Source organism: Staurois parvus, unplaced genomic scaffold, assembly GCF_062004578.1.
Source record: "Staurois parvus isolate SC_StPar_1 unplaced genomic scaffold, SC_StPar_1.0 ptg001998l, whole genome shotgun sequence".
In the NCBI taxonomy this organism is placed as follows: Eukaryota; Metazoa; Chordata; class Amphibia; order Anura; family Ranidae; genus Staurois; species Staurois parvus.
In genome coordinates, this window is record NW_028319794.1 from 16,785 (window position 1) to 36,853 (window position 20,069).

Consider the following 20,069-nt stretch of genomic DNA (forward strand, 5'->3'; position numbering starts at 1 on the left):
ACATCCTTGGACAGCTCTTTGGTCTTTGCCATGGTGGAGAGTTTGGAATCTGATGGTTTGATGGCTCCTGTGGACAGGTGTCTTTTATACAGGTAACACAATGAGATTAGCAGCACTCCCTTTAAGAGACTGCTTCTAATCTCAGCTTGTTACCTGTATGAGAGACACCTGGGAGCCAGAAATCCTGCTGAATGATAGGGGATCAAATCCTTCTTTCCCTCATGAACATGCAGATCAGTCATCATTTGTTAGACGCATTTCTGCTGAATTTGTTGTTGTATTCTGTCTCTCAGTGTTACACCGAACATTCCATTGTTAGACCGATCATTTCTGTGTGAGAGGCGAACATTCCATTGTTAGACCGATCATTTCTGTGTGAGGGGCGAACATTCCATTGTTAGACCGATCATTTCTGTGTGAGGGGCGAACATTCCATTGTTAGACCGATCATTTCTGTGTGAGGGGCGAACATTCCATTGTTAGACCGATCATTTCTGTGTGAGGGGCGAACATTCCATTGTTAGACCGATCATTTCTGTGTGAGGGGCAAACATTCAGCATCAGAGGGGAGCAAATCCGCATTTCCTGCACTGTGTATATATATATATATGATTTATCGATATCAATTATATATATTATATATTTGTATTGATTATATATATTATTGGTTATATTTCTGGCTGCAGACATTGGAGTCTGAATCTTCTCTCCTCTCCCGTTCCTCTTGCAGGTTTTACCCCAGATAGACCTCCGGCCTCCTCCCGCCATGTCCCGGTTATGGTTGCTGTTCCTCTGGTTACCGACCCTCTCCATCCTCCTGCTTCACCTCTCCCCTCCCGGAGTCAAAGCCGAGGATCGCGAGATGGACGACCAGTGTCAGAGGAGGGAGCACCCCATCCTCAGCTTCACAGGTGAGTCTCAGTCGCTATCACCCCCCCCCCCCCCCCATCCTCTGGGTGTATCTCCTGAAAATACAATGTGCCTGGCTGCCTCTGGCTTCCTCACTCACAGACCTAGAACAAGCATGCTCCCAGCGAATTCAGATTCGCCCTCCTAGTCTACAGATCGGTGTGTCGGCTATGTCGATGTGACAGCCAGGCAGTTAGCATTTTCAGACCGTTGATTGCTGGCAGCCTCCAGTATCAGTTTTTCATCTAAGATTATCAGTGGGAGGTGCTTTTCCTGTGCCCGCCCCCAGCAATGACAGCTGAGGAGGCGTGGCCACATACAGCCTCTGTTTATGTAAAATTGTTGCACGTGTCTGACTGTTAGTCCTTGTTATGTCAGTGGGAGGTGCTTTTCCTGTGCCCGCCCCAGCACTGAAAAGAAGGCGTGGCCACGTACAGGTTTTTTTTTTTTTTTTTTTTTCTTCAATCCACATGTGTCTGACTTTAACTCATTGTGATTTTTAGTGGGAAGTGCATTTCCTGTGCCCGCCCCCCAGCACTGAAAAGGAGGTGTGGCCACATACAGCTTCAGTGTTTGTAGAATTGTTCCAAATGCGTCAGTCATTCTGATTTTTAGTGGGAGGTGCTTTTCCTGTGCCCGCCCCCAACACTGACAGGTGAAAAGGAGGCGTGGCCATATGCAGCTTTTTTTTTTTTTACGTTTGACTGTGAGTCATTGAGATGTCAGTGGGAGGCGCATTTCTTGTGTCCGCCCCAACACCAAAAAGGGGTGTGGCCACATCTTCTGTCTTTTTTTAGAATTGTTCCACATGTGTCTGACAGCCCTTGAGATGTCAGTGGGAGACGCTTTACCTGTGTCCACCCCCAACACCAAAAAAGGGGGTGTGGCCACCTGCAGCTTCTGTCATTTTTTTTAGAAGTTTTCCACGTGTCTGACTTCATCATTGAGATGTCAGTGGGAGGTGCTTTACCTGTATCCGCCCCCAACACCAAAAAAGGGGGTGTGGCCGCCTGTAGCTTCTGTCATTTTTTTAGACTTTTTCCACATGTGTTTGACTTATTCATTGAGATGTCAGTGGGAGGTGCTTTACCTGTGTCCGCCCCCAACACCGAAAAGGGGGTGTGGCCACTTGCAGCTTCTGTCTATTTTTTTTTTTTTTTTTTTTTTAGAATTGTTCCACATGTGTCTGTTAGTCATTGAGGTGTCAGTGGGAGGTGCGGTTCCTGTGCCCGCCCCCATAACTGACAGCTGAGAAGTGGGCGTGGCCACATGCAGTTTCTGCATTTTTTTGTTCCTGACTGTGCGTACTAGGGATCCCACCAGCAGGGGGCGCTCTGTGTCCTACCAGCAGGGGGCGCTCTGTGTCCTACCAGCAGGGGGCGCGCTGTGTCCTACCAGCAGGGGGCGCGCTGTGTCCTACCAGCAGGGGGCGCGCTGTGTCCTACCAGCAGGGGGCGCTCTGTGTCCTACCAGCAGGGGGCGCTCTGTGTCGCACCAGCAGGGGGCGCTCTGTGTCGCACCAGCAGGGGGCGCTCTGTGTCGCACCAGCAGGGGGCGCTCTGTGTCGCACCAGCAGGGGGCGCTCTGTGTCGCACCAGCAGGGGGCGCTCTGTGTCGCACCAGCAGGGGGCGCTCTGTGTCCTACCAGCAGGGGGCGCTCTGTGTCCTACCAGCAGGGGGCGCGCTCTGTGTCCTACCAGCAGGGGGCGCGCTCTGTGTCCTACCAGCAGGGGGCGCGCTCTGTGTCCTACCAGCAGGGGGCGCGCTCTGTGTCGCACCAGCAGGGGGCGCTCTGTGTCGCACCAGCAGGGGGCGCTCTGTGTCCTACTAGCAGGTGGCGCGCTGTGTCGCACCAGCAGGGGGCGCTCTGTGTCGCACCAGCAGGGGGCGCGCTGTGTCGCACCAGCAGGGGGCGCTCTGTGTCGCACCAGCAGGGGGCGCTCTGTGTCGCACCAGCAGGGGGCGCTCTGTGTCGCACCAGCAGGGGGCGCTCTGTGTCGCACCAGCAGGGGGCGCTCTGTGTCGCACCAGCAGGGGGCGCTCTGTGTCGCACCAGCAGGGGGCGCTCTGTGTTTCGGTGTGTTTCTGGTCTCACGGAGGAGTTTTGTCATTCAGATGCAGAAAATGCTGAGCGGAGTTTCTCTCGCAGTTCCTGTTCTGAGTTTTTTCTTCAGAAATGATAATGAATCGCCGGCTAATTTACCCCGAAAACTGCTGCAAATAGCAGAAAATGTGCTCGTTAGCCGTGCGATCAGGGAGCGCTCTGCGCGGGGCGGTGCCGGAACGCTTAGTCAGCAGATTCTGATTCCAGTTCTTGGAAAGAACACGTCCGCATGGAGTTTGTATGTTCCTCCCATGGGGGCTCCTTTTGGCTCCTACCTAAATCTGAACTCCGGGCAAACATAAAATCACCATTGTAGGGCCAGTTCACACCATTGAAAGCGGTTTTATATGCCTTTTTGTACGTGTGTTTTTGATGCGTTTTTGACAAGTTGTTTTTTATGCCTTCCGGTGCTTTTTTTAATGAATTTTTTTGCGTTTCAGTTAATTTATTAATGCATTTTTCATGCGTTCCGGTGCAATTTTAATGCTTTTTTTATGTGTTCCATTTCCTCACCCCCCCCCCCCGTTTTTCTTCCACTTAAATAGGAACGTGTGTGTTTATGGTGCATTTAGGTGCGTTTTTGATGCGTTTTACTGCATTCCACTACAGTTCAGTGCAGAAAAAATGCAGCATGCTCTACTTTTTTTTTTTTTTTTTTCTGGAATCGGAACCCGCTGGAACTGACCACACTGGTGTGAACTATGCCATTGACAACCATGTAACCTACTATGAATGCGGTTTTGATGCAGAAAAAATCGCACTGGACTGCATGTGGTGTGAACTGGCCCTTAGTATAGCTGTTTACATGCAACTAGTGCAGGGGGGGGGGCAACTGTGGCCCTCCAGCTGTTGTAGAACTACAAGTCCCATGAGGCATTGCAAAACTGACAGTTACAAGCAGGGGCGGACTGACAACTCATGGGGTCCCCGGGCAATAGGGGATCATGGGGCCCCTGTGTCCTTGCCCAAACTCAAAAAAGCCTATGAAAAAGGTACCAGGGGCATCTCATGGGGCCCCCTACTGACCCCGGGCCCTCGGGCAGTGCCCGAGTTTCCAAATGGTCAGTCCACCCCTGGTTACAAGCATGACTTCCAAAGGCAGAGGCATGATGGGACTTGTAGTTCCCCAACAGCAGGAGGGCCACAGTTGCCCACCCCTGAACTAGTGTGAATGCAGCAGTGCTCAGACTGGAAGAGGGAGGGGCAGCCCTTAGCAGCCAATCGGACTCTGCTGCTGACAGGAGGCGGGAGCAGAGCTGATGACTTATTGGTGTGTTGGTGCTCCTTCATGGTCCAATCAGCAGGCTGGGGGCGGGTACAGGACGCCAATGTTTAGAACTTTGCATCAGATTTTGGTTCTGATTTCCTTTTGTCCCGGTTCAGTCCCATCACATGTGGGCGTTACCTATGCAAATCCTGCCTGCCTGGGAACGCTCACTGCTCCAGACTGAACCCCACCCAGCAAAGGATTTTGAGATTTACATAACTCCTCCCACTGCTTGCTTCAGGAGTGAGGGTTCATGAAAGGAGTACTGAGGCCAGGTGCTGTGATGTTTTCAGGAAGCTGAGTACAGCCCCCTGTTGGCCCCTCCCACCAGCTATGATCTGCCTGCATTGCAAAGAGAAGCACAGAGACCCAGTGATGGCACAATTGGCTTTAAAATACGGTATGCCATGAAAATGGGAAGGTTTTATTGAAGCAATTTCATTATCCTGTTGATAAGGGGGGGGGGAGGGGACCAGAGAAGGTGAAATGTAAGCAGATTAAACGATGGCGGTGTATGAGAAGCGCAGAATTTCACGCTCTGCTCTCGGTTAATGAACCTGCGATTCGGAACATTAACGTGTCTAATTTATTTCATCAATACGGCGAATTCTCCCAGATTTCTGGATTACAAATGAATACATCAAAATCGCAGCGCGCCGACATTAATATTCCGTCCCGTAACCAGAGACCCGACCGGCGCGGCTCGCATTTTACATGAAAACCGAGCGCCTTTATTTACTGTAACACCAAATTATTCGCTAAATGATTCATCTGCAGAGACAAAGGAAGTGAAAGCCTGACCTGTATCTGTAATGAAGAATCACAGCAATCAGCCGGATTGTGTAACCAGAGCCCAGCGCTGCCCCGGACCCGAGTGACTGGAATACAGAGGAGCAGCGAGAGAGCCGCGCCGCCTGTAACCCATAGCAACCGCTACCATACCATTTATAGCGCTGACATATACCGCAGCGCTGTACTGAGAGCACTGAGCCAGTCACATCAGTCCTGTACCAGAGGAGCTTACACTCTAATGTCCCCTCCCCCACAGTCCCATCAGTCTCTGTACCAGAGGAGCTTACAGTCTAATGTCCCCTCCCCCACAGTCCCATCAGTCTCTGTACCAGAGGAGCTTACGCTCTAATGTCCCCTCCCCCACAGTCCCATCAGTCTCTGTATCAGAGGAGCTTACGCTCTAATGTCCCCTCCCCCACAGTCCCATCAGTCTCTGTATCAGAGGAGCTTACGCTCTAATGTCCCCTCCCCCACAGTCACATCAGTCTCTGTATCAGAGGAGCTTACGCTCTAATGTCCCCTCCCCCACAGTCCCATCAGTCTCTGTACCGGAGGAGCTTACACTCTAATGTCCCCTCCCCCACACTCCCATCAGTCTCTGTACCAAAGGAGCTTACACTCTAATGTCTCCTCCCCCACAGTCACATCAGTCTCTGTACCAAAGGAGCTGACACTCTAATGTCCCCTCCCCCCACAGTCCCATCAGTCTCTGTACCAGAGGAGCTGACACTCTAATGCCTCAGTACAGACAGTAGGGACAGTTCTAGACGGTCATCTCACTGTTACAATGTAGCATTCATTATGTATCGTGGTTTACAGATTGATCCCGGACAGGGGCGGACTGACAACTCATGGGGCCCCCGGGCAATAGGGCATCATGGGGCCCCTGTGTCCTTGCCCAAACTCAAAACAGCCTATGAAAAAGGTACCAAGGGCATCTCATGGGGCCCCCTACTGACCCCGGGCCCTCGGGCAGTGCCCGAGTTTCCAAATGGTCAGTCTGCCCCTGATCCCGGGACTCCAGCGCTCTAACACCACGGACAGTCTAAGACATTTTTTCATTGGTTGCTGAATGATTCTGCGATCCAATAGGAGAAGAGGATGGATGGCGATCAGCGCTGCGATTTATTGATTGTATTTATGGGAGATATAAATGAGAGGCGGTCAGATCCGGTAAATCGCCGCGTCCGTTCAGATTCATTTCCTGCTCCGGCATCGCTATGTGCTTCCCCTGTTTGCAGCAATGATGACATGTTTCAGCTCCGGGTGCCGGGACAGATGCCTTCATATTCAGGATTTAGCAGGCATCACCTGTGTTGTGTCGGATTCACCTTCCTCCATATTGCCGCGTTTTTTCGGGGTGCGGGGGGGAGGGGTACACTTCAGATGATGGCGCTCTCATCATCTGTTCGCGGCGCACACCACCCCCAGCTCTGATTGCTCCCATGTGCGTCCCGTGTTCCCAGTCCTTTGTTCTCCTTCCATCCCAGTAACATGAACTGGTGCTGGAAACAAAGACCCGTCAGCGTTTTATGGCTGCCGCTGCGGCTGTAGCGCATTCCTCTCTCTGGCCGCACCCGGCTTCCATTAGACGCCCCACAAAGGATCTCTGTTGTTCCGGATGCGATGGCGGCTGATGATGCGTTCCCAGGGGGTTCGATGTTTTACGATTATTAATGATTTCCAGGAAATAAATGTGACGTTAGAGTGTCAGCTCTGCAGACAAACATGCTGAGATATCGGCTCTCCTCCCTGGGAAGTTTCATGTCAAAGACTTTATGGTCAGTCCGCCGTGCCCAGCGCAGGCTCTTGAGGTGTCAAACAAAGAGAAGACGTTTCCGCTGGACATACACTTTAAGCACTTGCCTACCGGGAACTATCCCCCCCCCATCCCAGTCCTGTCCGGGGCAAGTTTCAGGTTTCAGCTCTCTCACACTTTGAATGACAATTGCGCGGTCATGCAACACTGCACCCAGATGAAGTTTTTATCATTTTTTTCACACAAACAGAGCTTTCTTTTTGGGGTATTTAATCACCACTGGGGGGAGGGGAGAGGGGGGGTTGTGCTATAAATGAAAAAAGAGCAAAATGTTTTGGGGAAAAAATGGTTTCTTTGTTACTATTATAACATTTTTCAGACAGGTAACTTTGCTCCTTCACTGATGTGCACTGATAGGCAGCACTGATGGTCACTGATAGGTGGAACTGATGGGAACTGATGAGGCAACACTGATAGGCTGCACTGATGAAGTGGCACTGATAGGCAGCACTGATGGGCACTAATAGGTAGCACTGACTGGTGGCACTGACGGGAACAGATTGGCAGCACTGCTGGGTATTGATGGGCACTTTTGGGGCTGCGCTGATAATCAGTGCAGATGTCTCCTTTGACAGTTGCCGGTTACACTGTGACAGTGGGAAGAAAGTTCTGCTAATAACCGGCACATTTACACAGTGATCAGCTGTGATTGGCCTTTTACCACGTCATGTGATCAGCTGTGATTGGCATTTTACCACGTCATGTGATCAGCTGTGATTGGCCTTTTACCACGTCATGTGATCAGCTGTGATTGGCATTTTACCACGTCATGTGATCAGCTGTGATTGGCCTTTTACCACATCATGTGATCAGCTGTGATTGGCCTTTTACCACGTCATGTGATCAGCTGTGATTGGCCTTTTACCACGTCATGTGATCAGCTGTGATTGGCCTTTTACCACGTCATGTGATCAGCTGTGATTGGCCTTTTACATGTCGTGTGATCAGCTGTGATTGGCCTTTTACCACGTCATGTGATCAGCTGTGATTGGCCTTTTACCACGTCATGTGATCAGCTGTGATTGGCCTTTTACCGCGTCGTGTGATCAGCTGTGATTTGGCCTTTTACCATGTCATGTGATCAGCTGTGATTGGCCTTTTACATGTCGTGTGATCAGCTGTGATTGGCCTTTTAGCACGTCATGTGATCAGCTGTGATTGGCCTTTTACCACGTCGTGTGATCAGCTGTGATTTGGCCTTTTACCACGTCATGTGATCAGCTGTGATTTGGCCTTTTACCACATCGTGTGATCATCTGTGATTGGCCTTTTACCATGTCGTGTGATCAGCTGTGATTGGCCTTTTACCACGTCATGTGATCAGCTGTGATTGGCCTTTTACCACGTCATGTGATCAGCTGTGATTGGCCTTTTACCACATCATGTGATCAGCTGTGATTGGCCTTTTAGCACGTCGTGTGATCAGCTGTGATTGGCCTTTTAGCACGTCATGTGATCAGCTGTGATTGGCCTTTTACCACGTCATGTGATCAGCTGTGATTGGCCTTTTAGCACGTCATGTGATTAGCTGTGATTGGCCTTTTACCACGTCATGTGATCAGCTGTGATTGGCCTTTTACATGTCGTGTGATCAGCTGTGATTGGCCTTATAGCACGTCATGTGATCAGCTGTGATTGGCCTTTTAGCACGTCATGTGATCAGCTATGATTGGCCTTTTACCACGTCATGTGATCAGCTATGATTGGCCTTTTGCCACGTCCTGTGATCAGCTGTGATTGGCCTTTTACCACGTTGTGTAATCAGCTGTGATTGGACTTTTACCACGTCATGTGATCAGCTGTGATTGTCCTTTTACCACGTCATGTGATCAGCTGTGATTGGCCTTTTACCAGGTCATGTGATCAGCTCTGTCCAAAGAGATTGTGAAGGGCCCTCTGCACACTGGTCTATACCTTCTCCAGCAGACTTTGCAGTAAATATGGATGTTTGGTCCACACACAGTGCAATACGTGTTTAAGCCGCCAACTGCGCCAAAGTAATCCATCTACAGCCGGTCCTACTCCGCTCTGCCTCCGCAAATGCTACTCTGGACACAATGCCAACATAGGAGAAAAGACAAAGTGTGGGAGAGCTACCACATCACTGGGGGAGGGGAGACTGAGGGAATGCCGCCTCCTCCTTCTACAAAGTTACAATGTACAGTCTGATCACTGGGGGAGGGGAGACTGAAGAAATGCTTCCTCCTCCTTCTACAAAGTTAAAAGGTGCAGTCTGATCACTGGGGGAGGGGAGACTGAGGGAATGCCGCCTCCTCCTTCTACAAAGTTACAATGTACAGTCTGATCACTGGGGGAGGGGAGACTGAGGGAATGCCGCCTCCTCCTTCTACAAAGTTACAATGTACAGTCTGATCACTGGGGGAGGGGAGACTGAGGAAATGCTTCCTCCTTTTCATAAAAAGTTACAATGTACAGTCTGATCACTGGGGGAGGGGAGACTGAAGAAATGCTTCCTCCTCCTTCTACAAAGTTACAATGTACATTCTGATCACTGGGGGAGGGGAGACTGAGGAAATGCATCCTCCTCCTTATTCAAAGTACAATCTGATCACTGGGGAAGGGGAGACTAAGAAAATGCCTCCTCCTGCCTGCAGCAGACTGATAACATCATTGCAGCCTAGGCAAAGTCACTGATTGGATCTCCAGGATGATAAAAGGCGGAGCTTTCCTGATCAGTGATCAGTTGCTGTGTATGGGGACGTGTCCGGGATCTGTTCATGCAGACAGGTCCACTTTAAGTAGTATATCAGATTGCAATGCTTCCCATAGACTGTGGGATTTATTGAATATTTTCCTCCTCTTCGTATATTTCTCCCGTTAAATATTCATTGATCCAATGATCGGTTGGAATTGGTCCTCATTTTTGGAATTCTGTCCCATGTGTCTGGTGGAGATGTGGGGGTGGGGGAACATTTTGCGATTTTAGTGATTTTCTTTTTTAATAAATTCCTGTTTTTCTTTTATTGTTGAATCATAAACAGGAATTGGCGGTTCGGTGGTCTGTGGGGTCTCATCCTTGGACTGTCAGTCATCGTCTCTCCTGTGGACCCCGCTCGGATTTTGCGCCCCCCGGTAACGGCCCGCCTCTCTGTAGTGCGATTAATGATTGGCGCTCTTTAATGCCCACTTCTCACCTCCTCCTCGGCTTTCTTCCGCGGGTATAAAGAGTCGGTGTTCTCAGTAGTTCCCGCAGTTCTCGAGGTGAAAGAAATAATCTTTTAATGACCTTTTCAAGCGGTTTTTCCCAGGAGGCCGCAGTGGAGCGTTGGAGGATCGCGCCGCACTCCCCAGGGATTCGTCTTCAAAACTGACCTTTGTCAGGCAGAACACCCTCTAATTACATCTCAAAGCTGGGACTTAAAGGAGACGTCCGATCGCTTCCACCGCTGCCTTTAAGGAGACGTCCGATCGCTTCCACCACCATCTTAAAGGAGATGTCCAATCACTTCCAACACCATCTTAAAGGAGACGTCTGAGCACTTCCACCACCATCTTAAAGGAGACGTCCGATCACTTCCACCACCATCTTAAAGGAGACGTCCGATCACTTCCACCACCATCTTAAAGGAGACGTCCGATCACTTCCACCACCATCTTAAAGGAGACGTCTGAGCACTTCCACCACCATCTTAAAGGAGACGTCCGATCACTTCCACCACCATCTTAAAGGAGACGTCCGATCACTTCCACCACCATCTTAAAGGAGACGTCCGATCACTTCCACCACCGTCTTAAAGAAGACGTCCGATCACTTCCACCACCATCTTAAAGGAGACGTCCGATCACTTCCACCACCATCTTAAAGGAGACGTCCGATCACTTCCACCACCGTCTTAAAGAAGACGTCCGATCACTTCCACCATCATCTTAAAGGAGACGTCCGATCACTTCCACCACCATCTTAAAGGAGACGTCCGATCACTTCCACCACCGTCTTAAAGAAGACGTCCGATCACTTCCACCACCATCTTAAAGGAGACGTCCGATCACTTCCACCACCATCTTAAAGGAGACGTCCGATCACTTCCACCACCGTCTTAAAGAAGACGTCCGATCACTTCCACCATCATCTTAAAGGAGACATCTGTTCACTTCCACAACTGCCTTAAAGGGGACCTCCAATCTTTGCCTCTGCCGCTTTAAAGGAGATGTCCGATCACTTCCACCATCCCCTAAAAGCACACATCTAATAACTTCCACCATTGCCTTAAAGGAGACATCAGATCGCTTCCACCACCACCTTAAAGGAGACATCCGATTGTTTCCACTACCACCTTAAAGGAGACATCTGATCACTTCCGCCGCATTAATGGGGATATCCGATCCTTTCCATCACTGCTTTAAAGGAGATTTCAGATCGTTTCCACCACCGCCTTAAAGGGGAGGTACGATCCTTTACACCATTGCTTTAAAGGAGATGTCCAATCGCTTCCACTGCTGCCTTAGAGATGTACGATCATTTCCATCGCCTTAGAGACGTCCAATCATTTCCACCGCCGCCATAAAGGAGACGTCCAATCGCTTCCACCGCCACCATAGAGAGACGTCCAATCGTTTCCACTGCCGCCATAAAGGAGACGTCCGATCATTCCACCACCGCCTTAAAGGAGACGTCTGATTTTTTTCACCGCTGCCTTAAAGGAGACGTCCGATCACTTCCGCCACCACCTTAAAGGAAGCTTCTGATTTCTTCCAACGCAGCCCTAAAGGAGATGTTCGATAGCTTTCACCTCCTCTTTATAGGAGATGTCCAATCACTTCCACCACTGCCTTAGGCTCCATTCACACTAGGAACCTTTTTTGGGTGTTGCGCATCGCATGATTTTGTTTGTACGATCATAATGCATTTTACCGTGTGGAAAAACGCAACGTGATCGTAGCAAAAACACCGTGTTTTCAGGTGCATTGAGATGAATGGAACCTGAAAATTCGATCGCGTGTTTTCAAATCGTGGGCAAAATCTTGCCAATTTCGTCCGTGATTTGAAAAAACCTAGTGCAAATGGAGCCTTAAAGGAGACGTACAATCGCTTCCACCGACGCCTTAAAGGAGACGTACAATCGCTTCCACCGACGCCTTAAAGGAGACGTACAATCGCTTCCACCGACGCCTTAAAGGAGACGTACAATCGCTTCCACCGACGCCTTAAAGGAGACGTACAATCGCTTCCACCGACGCCTTAAAGGAGACGTACAATCGCTTCCACCGACGCCTTAAAGGAGACGTACAATCGCTTCCACCGACGCCTTAAAGGAGACGTACAATCGAATCCACCGACGCCTTAAAGGAGACGTACAATCGCTTCCACCGACACCTTAGAGACGTCAAATCATTTCCACTACCGCCTTAAAGGAGACATCCAATCGCTTCCACCACCACCTTAAAAGAAACTTCCGATTTCTTCCAACGCAACCCTAAAAGATATTTCCGATAGCTTTCACCTCCTCTTTATAGGAGATGTCCAGTTGTTTCCACCACCGCCTGAAAGGAGACATCTGATTGCTTCCACCACTGCTTTAAAGGAGACATCCAATCACTTCCACCGTCGCCTTAAAGGAGATGTCCAATCACTTCCACTGCTGCCTGAAAGAAGATGTCCGATTGCTGACACCTCCAATTGCTTTGACCTCCTCTTTAAAGGAGATGTCCAATCATTTCTTCTGCCTCCTTAAAGGATACGTCCATTCACTTCTAACTCTGCCTTAAAGGAGACATCCAACCTCTTTTATCGCTGCCTTAAAGGAAAAGCCAGATCACTTCCATTGCTGCCTTAAAAGAGATGTTTGGTTGCTACCACCGCCAATGTACCAGAAAACGCACCTACACCGTTTTGCAGACGCAGCATGGTGGGTTGGGACGTCATTCATGATAAATGGCACCACAGTACGCAGTCGCCTGCATCATGCGTTGTGTGTTGCAGTCATTAACCCAATGCATAGACATAAAGCTGTCCTAAAATTTTTCAGCGTCTGTTTCCAGTGAGAACTCCACCCAGAAGGTGTGAAGGTTTTCTGCAGGATGGTGCATCTCTGGGGACATCGGCCTGAATCTCCCTGAACTCTGTGGCTCATCCCAGAATCTTCCTCTGGTAGCAGATTGGAGTGTCAGCTGTACGGTGACGGCCGCCTCTGACACCTCCAGATGAAGTGTTTAGCTCTTGGTGTCATGCTGACATATCTGGATCATGGTGTCATCCTTCTGGTTTGCGAATTGTCGGTGCGAGGTGTGAAAATCGTTTGCGATGATCTGAAACGAGTGATCGCCGCCGGCGTCACCTCTGTAACCCTCTCACTGCCGGTGTTCATAAAATTCCCAAGGTGACTACTGATTCCCATGGTGACTACTGATCCACCCAGAATGGATATCTCGGGTTCGGGTGGAAGGCAGAGCTGATAGAGCGATGGCGAGGATGGGAGAGATTGATGTGTGGACTGTAATTGTCAGACCCGAGACATCCCCTCCTAGAGGACACAATGTACACGGCCAGGAAATGCAGGGGTTACATTGTTACCGGCAGGGCTGTTGTTAGTAACCATGGGGCCCCATACAGCAACCTGAGAGGCCCCTCCCCCCAAAAAAAAACAAAAAAACAAACACAGTTTACTATGTTGCAGGTATGAATGAACACAGTGAGTGATCGGTCTCGCTTGTGTTCATTCAGGAAAGATAGGGGCTGGTAAATGTGAAATTTTTACCGGACCCTTCCCCCACTCTCCTCCTTATGTGTGCTTGTAGCTGCCAATGGGAAGCAGAGGAGGGAAGCTGGTAGCACTGCAGGGTGGGGGGCACACGGGGGGGGGCCTGGGCAGCCGGGGGGGGGGGGGAGTATGATGTACAGGGATGGTCATGGGGCGGTGACTGACAATTACTGGAACCGATCCCCTGTATGAAGAGGAGAAGAAGCCGGCTTTCAGCTGCTGCAGGGGGATTCATACAGGGGATCGGTTCCAGTAATTGCCCCCCCCCCCCACACTGTGCTGCCCAATCTCCCTGCCCACATCCGATTCACCCAGCTGCCTGGGCCCCCCTGCTGGCCTGGGCCCCGTACAGGAGGACTGGCGGTACCCACTTATACACTTTTTGAACTGAATTATCGAAATAAATGGACTTTTTGATGATGTAATTTAGTGAGATGCACAAATATAGACCTAGAGATAGAAGACCATTATATCCCCCTGTAGATGGAAGGTCCTTATATACAAGTATGGATGGAAGGTCCTTATATACAAGTATGGATGGAAGGTCCTTATATACAAGTATAGATGGAAGGTCCTTATATAGAAATATAGATAGAAGACCATTATATCCAGCTGTAGATGGAAGGTCCTTATATACAAGTATAGATGGAAGGTCCTTATATACAAGTATAGATGGAAGGTCCTTATATCCCACTATAGATGGAAGGTCCTTATATACAAGTATAGATGGAAGGTCCTTATATAGAAATATAGATAGAAGACCATTATATCCAGCTATAGATGGAAGGTCCTTATATACAAGAATAGATGGAAGGTCCTTATATAGAAATATAGATTGAAGACCATTATATCCAGCTATAGATGGAAGGTCTGTCTTCATACACAAGTATAGATGGAAGGTCCATCTACAGCTGGATATAATGGTCTTCAATCTATATTTCTATATAAGGACCTTCCACCAACACATGTATATGAAGATCTTCCTTCTACAGACCTATAGATAGAAGACCATTATATCCAGCTGTAGATGGAAGGTCTTTATACACCTATAGAGGGAAGGTCCTTATATAATGACCTTCCATCTACTGTATGTCTATATAATGGCCCTCCATCTATATGTCTGTATAAAGACCTTTCATATATAAAGTATGTATAGACATATAGAAGGACAACCATTTTATACATATATACAGTTGCAAGAAAAAGTATGTGAACCCCTTGGGATTACGTGGAGTTTTGCAGGAATTGGGCATAAAATGTGCTCTGAATGTCATCTAAGTCACAACAATAGAAGAACACAGTCTGCTGAACATAATACTACACAAACATTAGATGTTGCCATGGTTTAATTGCACATAACATGTAAACATTCACAGTGCAGGGAGGAAAAAGTATGTGAGGCCCTAGCTTAATGACTTCTCCCAGAGCTAATTGGAGCCAGGAGTGAGCCAACCTTGACTCCAATCACTGTGATGCTATTGGATGTGTTGCTGACAGCTGTCCTGCCCTTAAAAAACACACACGTGTTTTGGGTTTACTGGTTTCAAGAAGCACTGTCTGATGTGAACCATGCCTCGCTGAAAAGAGCTCTCAGAAGACCTACAATCAAGAATTGTTGACTTGCATGAAGCTGGAAAGGGTTACAAAAGTATCTCCTTGAGCCTTGATGTTCCTGTGTCCACGGTAAGACAGACTGTCTACAAATGGAGAAAGTTTAGCACTGTTGCTACTCTCCCTAGGCGTGGTCGTCCTGTAAAAATGACTGCAAGAGCACAGCGCAGAATGCTGCATGAGGTAAAGAAGAATCCCAGAGTGTCAGCTAAAGACCTACAGAAATCTCTGGCACATGCTAACATTTTTGTTGACACATCTACAATAAGGAAAACATTAAACAAGAATGGAGTACATGGGAGGACACCACGGAGGAAGCCATTGCTGTCCAAAAAGAAGATTGCAGCACGTTTGAAGTTTGCAAAAGAGCACCTGGAGGTTCCACAGCACTACTGGCAGAATATACTGTGGACAGATGAAACCAAGATTGAGTTGTTTGGGAAGAACACACAACACTATGTGTGGAGAAAAAAAGGCACAGCACACCAACATCAAAACCTCATCCCCACTGTGAAACATGGCGGAGGGAGCATCATGGTTTGGGGCTGCTTTGCTGCCTCAGGGCCTGGATGGATTGTTGTCATTGATGGGAAAATGAATTCCAGAGTTTATCAAGACATTTTGCAGGAAAACGTACGACCATCTGTCCGCCAACTGAAGCTCCGCAGAGGATGGGTGATGCAACAGGACAATGACCCAAAGCATACAAGTAATTCAACAAAACAATGGCTGCAACAGCACAGAATACTCCTTCTGGAGTGGCCCAGTCAGAGTCCTGACCTCAACCCCATTGAAATGCTGTGGCATGACCTTAAGAGAGCGATTCACACCAGACATCCCAAGAATATTGCTACACTGAAACAGTTTTGTGAAGAGGAGTGGTCCAAAATGACTCCAGATCGTTGTGCAGGTCTGATCTGCAACTACAGGAAACGTTTGGTTGAGGTTATTGCTGCCAAAGGAGGGTCAACCAGTTATTAAGTCCAAAGGTTCACATACTTTTTCCTCCCTGCACTGTGAATGTTTACATGTTATGTGCAATTACACCATGGCAACATCTAATGTTTGTGTAGTATTATGTTCAGCAGACTGTGTTCTTCTATTGTTGTGACTTAGATGACGTTCAGAGCACATTTTATGCCCAATTCATGCAAAACTCCACATAATCCCAAGGGGTTCACATACTTTTTCTTGCAACTGTAGATGGAAGATCCTTATATTGACTTATAGATGGAAGGTCCTTATATACAGATGGAAGGTCATTACATACAGATGGAAGGCCCTTATATACAGATGGAAGGCCCTTATATACAGATGGAAGGTCCTTATATACAGATGGAAGGTCCTTATATACAGATGGAAGGTCATTATATACAGATTGAAGGTCCTTATATACAGATGGAAGGTCATTATATACAGATGGAAGACCCTTATATACAGGTGTATAGATGGAAGGTCCTTATATACAGATGGAAGGTCCTTATATACAGATGGAAGGTCCTTATATACAGATGGAAGGCCCTTATATATAGATGGCAGGTCATTATATACAGATATACAGATGGAAGGTCCTTATATACAGATGGAAGGTCCTTATATACAGATGGCAGGTCATTATATACAGATGTATAGATGGAAGGTCATTATATACAGATGTATAGATGGAAGGTCATTATATACAGATGTATAGATGGAAGGTCCTTATATACAGATGGAAGGTCCTTACATACAGATGGAAGGTCCTTATATACAGATGGAAGGCCCTTATATATAGATGACAGGTCATTATATACAGATGGAAGGTCATTATATACAGATATACAGATGGAAGGTCCTTATATACAGATGGAAGGTCCTTATATACAGATGACAGGTCATTATATACAGATGGAAGGTCATTATATACAGATGTATAGATGGAAGGTCATTATATACAGATATACAGATGGAAGTTCCTTATATACAGATGGAAGGTCCTTATATACAGATGGAAGGCCCTTATATATAGATGGCAGGTCATTATATACAGATATACAGATGGAAGGTCATTATATACAGATGGAAGGCCCTTATATACAGATGTATAGATGGAAGGTCCTTATATACAGATGTATAGATGGAAGGTCCTTATATACAGATGTATAGATGGAAGGTCCTTATATACAGAGGGAAGGTCCTTATATACAGGTGTATAGATGGAAGGTCATTATATACAGATAGAAGGTCACTATATACAGGTGTATAGATGGAAGATCTATCCATCGCGGTTTATGTCTGATGGCGGTTGTGCCCCCCTCCGGGATGTCGCACAGGCGGAGGGCGCGGTCTCTCAGGTCTCTCAGGTTCTGCGTCTGGCCGGGGTTGTTTTTTTGCTGTTTATCCTTAATTAAATCTCCGCCGCGCCTCTAATAAGAAGTAATAACTCTAAAGCAGATGAATCGCCGCCGCTGTAAAGTGCGCGGTGACATTTCCCGGCTCCATCCAGACATACCTCTGACTCCAGGTCTGCGCTGTGCGCTTCATTTAAAGGGGCGTTTCATCTTTCGTGAGGAACTACAAACACACAGAATCAATGTCCTGCAGGATGCAGGTTTTCATGTTATCACTGGCTCTGGCTTCATTTTTTTTTTTCATCTCCCACGTATGCATGTGCCACCTCTTGTCTGTACTGCATAGACCCTCTTTATGATCCTGTTATCTCTCACACACCAACAGTAAATCTTTGACTAGGTCAGTTCTCCTGCAATGTACGGTGGGGGGGGAGGCAACAAAAAACATCTTCAAGAATCACCTTTTTTCCTGTAACAATGGAGTCTTAATTTTGATTGCCAAACTTGTGCTGGAAAATTAAGAGCTGGAATCCTATTGGTGGATGAGGACAATGCTCAGTTGTGCTCGCCTTTTATAAAACGGTCACCTATCTCTCCCTTCTCGCTCTACATAGGAACACATGGTGCCTGGAGTCCCGCGTTCCCGCGTCTCCATACAGCTGTACATTGTCAGATCATCCATTGCAGACTCGCTGTATGTTGACGCTTCCCGTCACGCTTTGTCACAACATGTCAGTTTACATACCGTTTCCTTGTACGTGAAAAGCGCGCCGATCGCAGAGAATCACGGATACGGACGCCACAGGCTGTGTAGAGACTCTGATACCTCCGCCGGTATATAAAAAACTCATCCTAAGAGCAACAATTGCTGCAGTTATGTGCTCAGTGAGCTCTTCTTGCCGGCCCTTTAAGAAAATTGTCACTTATTTCTGCTGGCCCTTTAAGAAACTGTTAACACCCCATCCTGCTGGCCCTTTAAGAAGTTGTAACCCCAGATTCTGCTGGCCCTTTAAGAAACTGTCACTCATTTCTACTGCTCTTTCAAGAAATTCTAACCAATTTCTACTGGCCCTTTAAGAGACTGTAACCCTCTTCCTGCTGGCCCTTTAAGAAAATGTAACCCCCTTCCTGCTGGCCCTTTAAGAGACTTTAAGCCCCCTCCCTTCTGGCCCATTAAAAAATTCTCACCCATTTACACTTTTCCTTTAAGAAGTTGTAACACCCCCATTCTAGCAGCCCTTTAAGAAGTTGTAACCCCCCCCCATTCTGCCGATCTTTTAAGAAACTGTCACCCATTTCTACTGACCTTTCAAGAAATTCTAACCAATTTCTACTGGCCCCTTTAAGAGACTGTAACTCCCCATCCTGCTGGCCCTTTAAGAAATTGTAACCCCCGTCCTGCTGGCCCTTTAAGAAATTGTAACCCCCGTCCTGCTGGCCCTTTAAGAAATTCTCGCCCATTTACACTTGCCCTTTAAGAAGTTGTAACCCCCCCCCCATTCTGTCTGCCCTTTAAGAAACTTGCACCCATTTCGACTGGCCTTTTAAGAAATTCTAACCAATTTCTACTTCCCCTTTAAGAGACTTTAAGGCCCCCCCCCCCCCCATTCTGTCTGCCCTTTAAGAAATTGTAACCCCTCACTACTGGCCTCTTAAGAAATTGTAACCAATTTATATTGTCCCTTTAAGAAATTGTAACCCCCCCCCCCCATTCTGCGGGCCCTAAAGAAATTATCATCTATATCTACTGGCCTCCTTCCTGCCGGCCCTTCAAGAAATTGTAACCCCCCCCTTCCTGCTGGCCCTTTTAGAAATTGTCCCCCATATCTACTGGCCCTTTAAGAAATTAGAAACGCGTGTGAGCAGAGCCCGGGAAACATGGCGGGCTGTCTGACAAAATGGCGACCTTCCCAACTGTCCAAAAATTTTAAAAACATTCAATATAAATATTAATTAAAACATATAAGAAGAAAATCAAAAGAATAAAAAATATTTAAAAATAAATGTAAATATTCCGGCAGAGAAGGATTTTGATGAATACATTGTTACATTTTTCTGCTGTTTTTGTACTAAAATGTTTTAAATTTATTTCACCCCAAAACCGGAACTTTCCTTCCTTTTGACATTTTTCTTTAGTTGTTTTCTTTTTATCTTTTTTTTTTTTTACTTTGATATTTTTTGCACTTTGCCATCAGTCTGGAGGGAATTGACGTACAATTTACCGGCTAAGTGCTGCAAAATAATTCCCCCCCCCCCCCCCCCCCGGGGTCTGCAGTTGGAGAATCTGTAATTTTCGATTCTGCCGGCACTGTACATCGGTTTCTATTATTCACTTTCTGAGAAATACATTTTTACACTCGCCCGTTCCCCGCCCCCGCAGTGTCAAACGAGGGGTTAACGCGTTTTTCTGAGCCTGCGGTGATTTCATCCCCCAGCTCCCCTTTGATTGGACCGTTGGCCAATGGGAAGCCGGTCTGCGGGTGACATTTGGCGCGTCTGTCATCGTGGCCCCCTCCGG

At 47.7% G+C, this 20,069-nt stretch overlaps 1 protein-coding gene across 1 annotated transcript in view; it reads left to right on the top strand.

Moving 5' to 3' along the window:
• Nucleotides 1-705: 705 nt before the first annotated feature.
• Nucleotides 706-20,069, top strand: part of LOC149433064 (semaphorin-5B-like) — an 88,774-nt gene continuing 69,410 nt past the window's right edge. Inside the window, exon 1 of the mRNA XM_089664694.1 lies at nucleotides 706-911. Within this exon, the coding sequence (XP_089520820.1) occupies nucleotides 767-911 (145 nt within the window). The 5' untranslated portion in view covers nucleotides 706-766. The remainder of the gene's footprint in view (nucleotides 912-20,069) is intronic.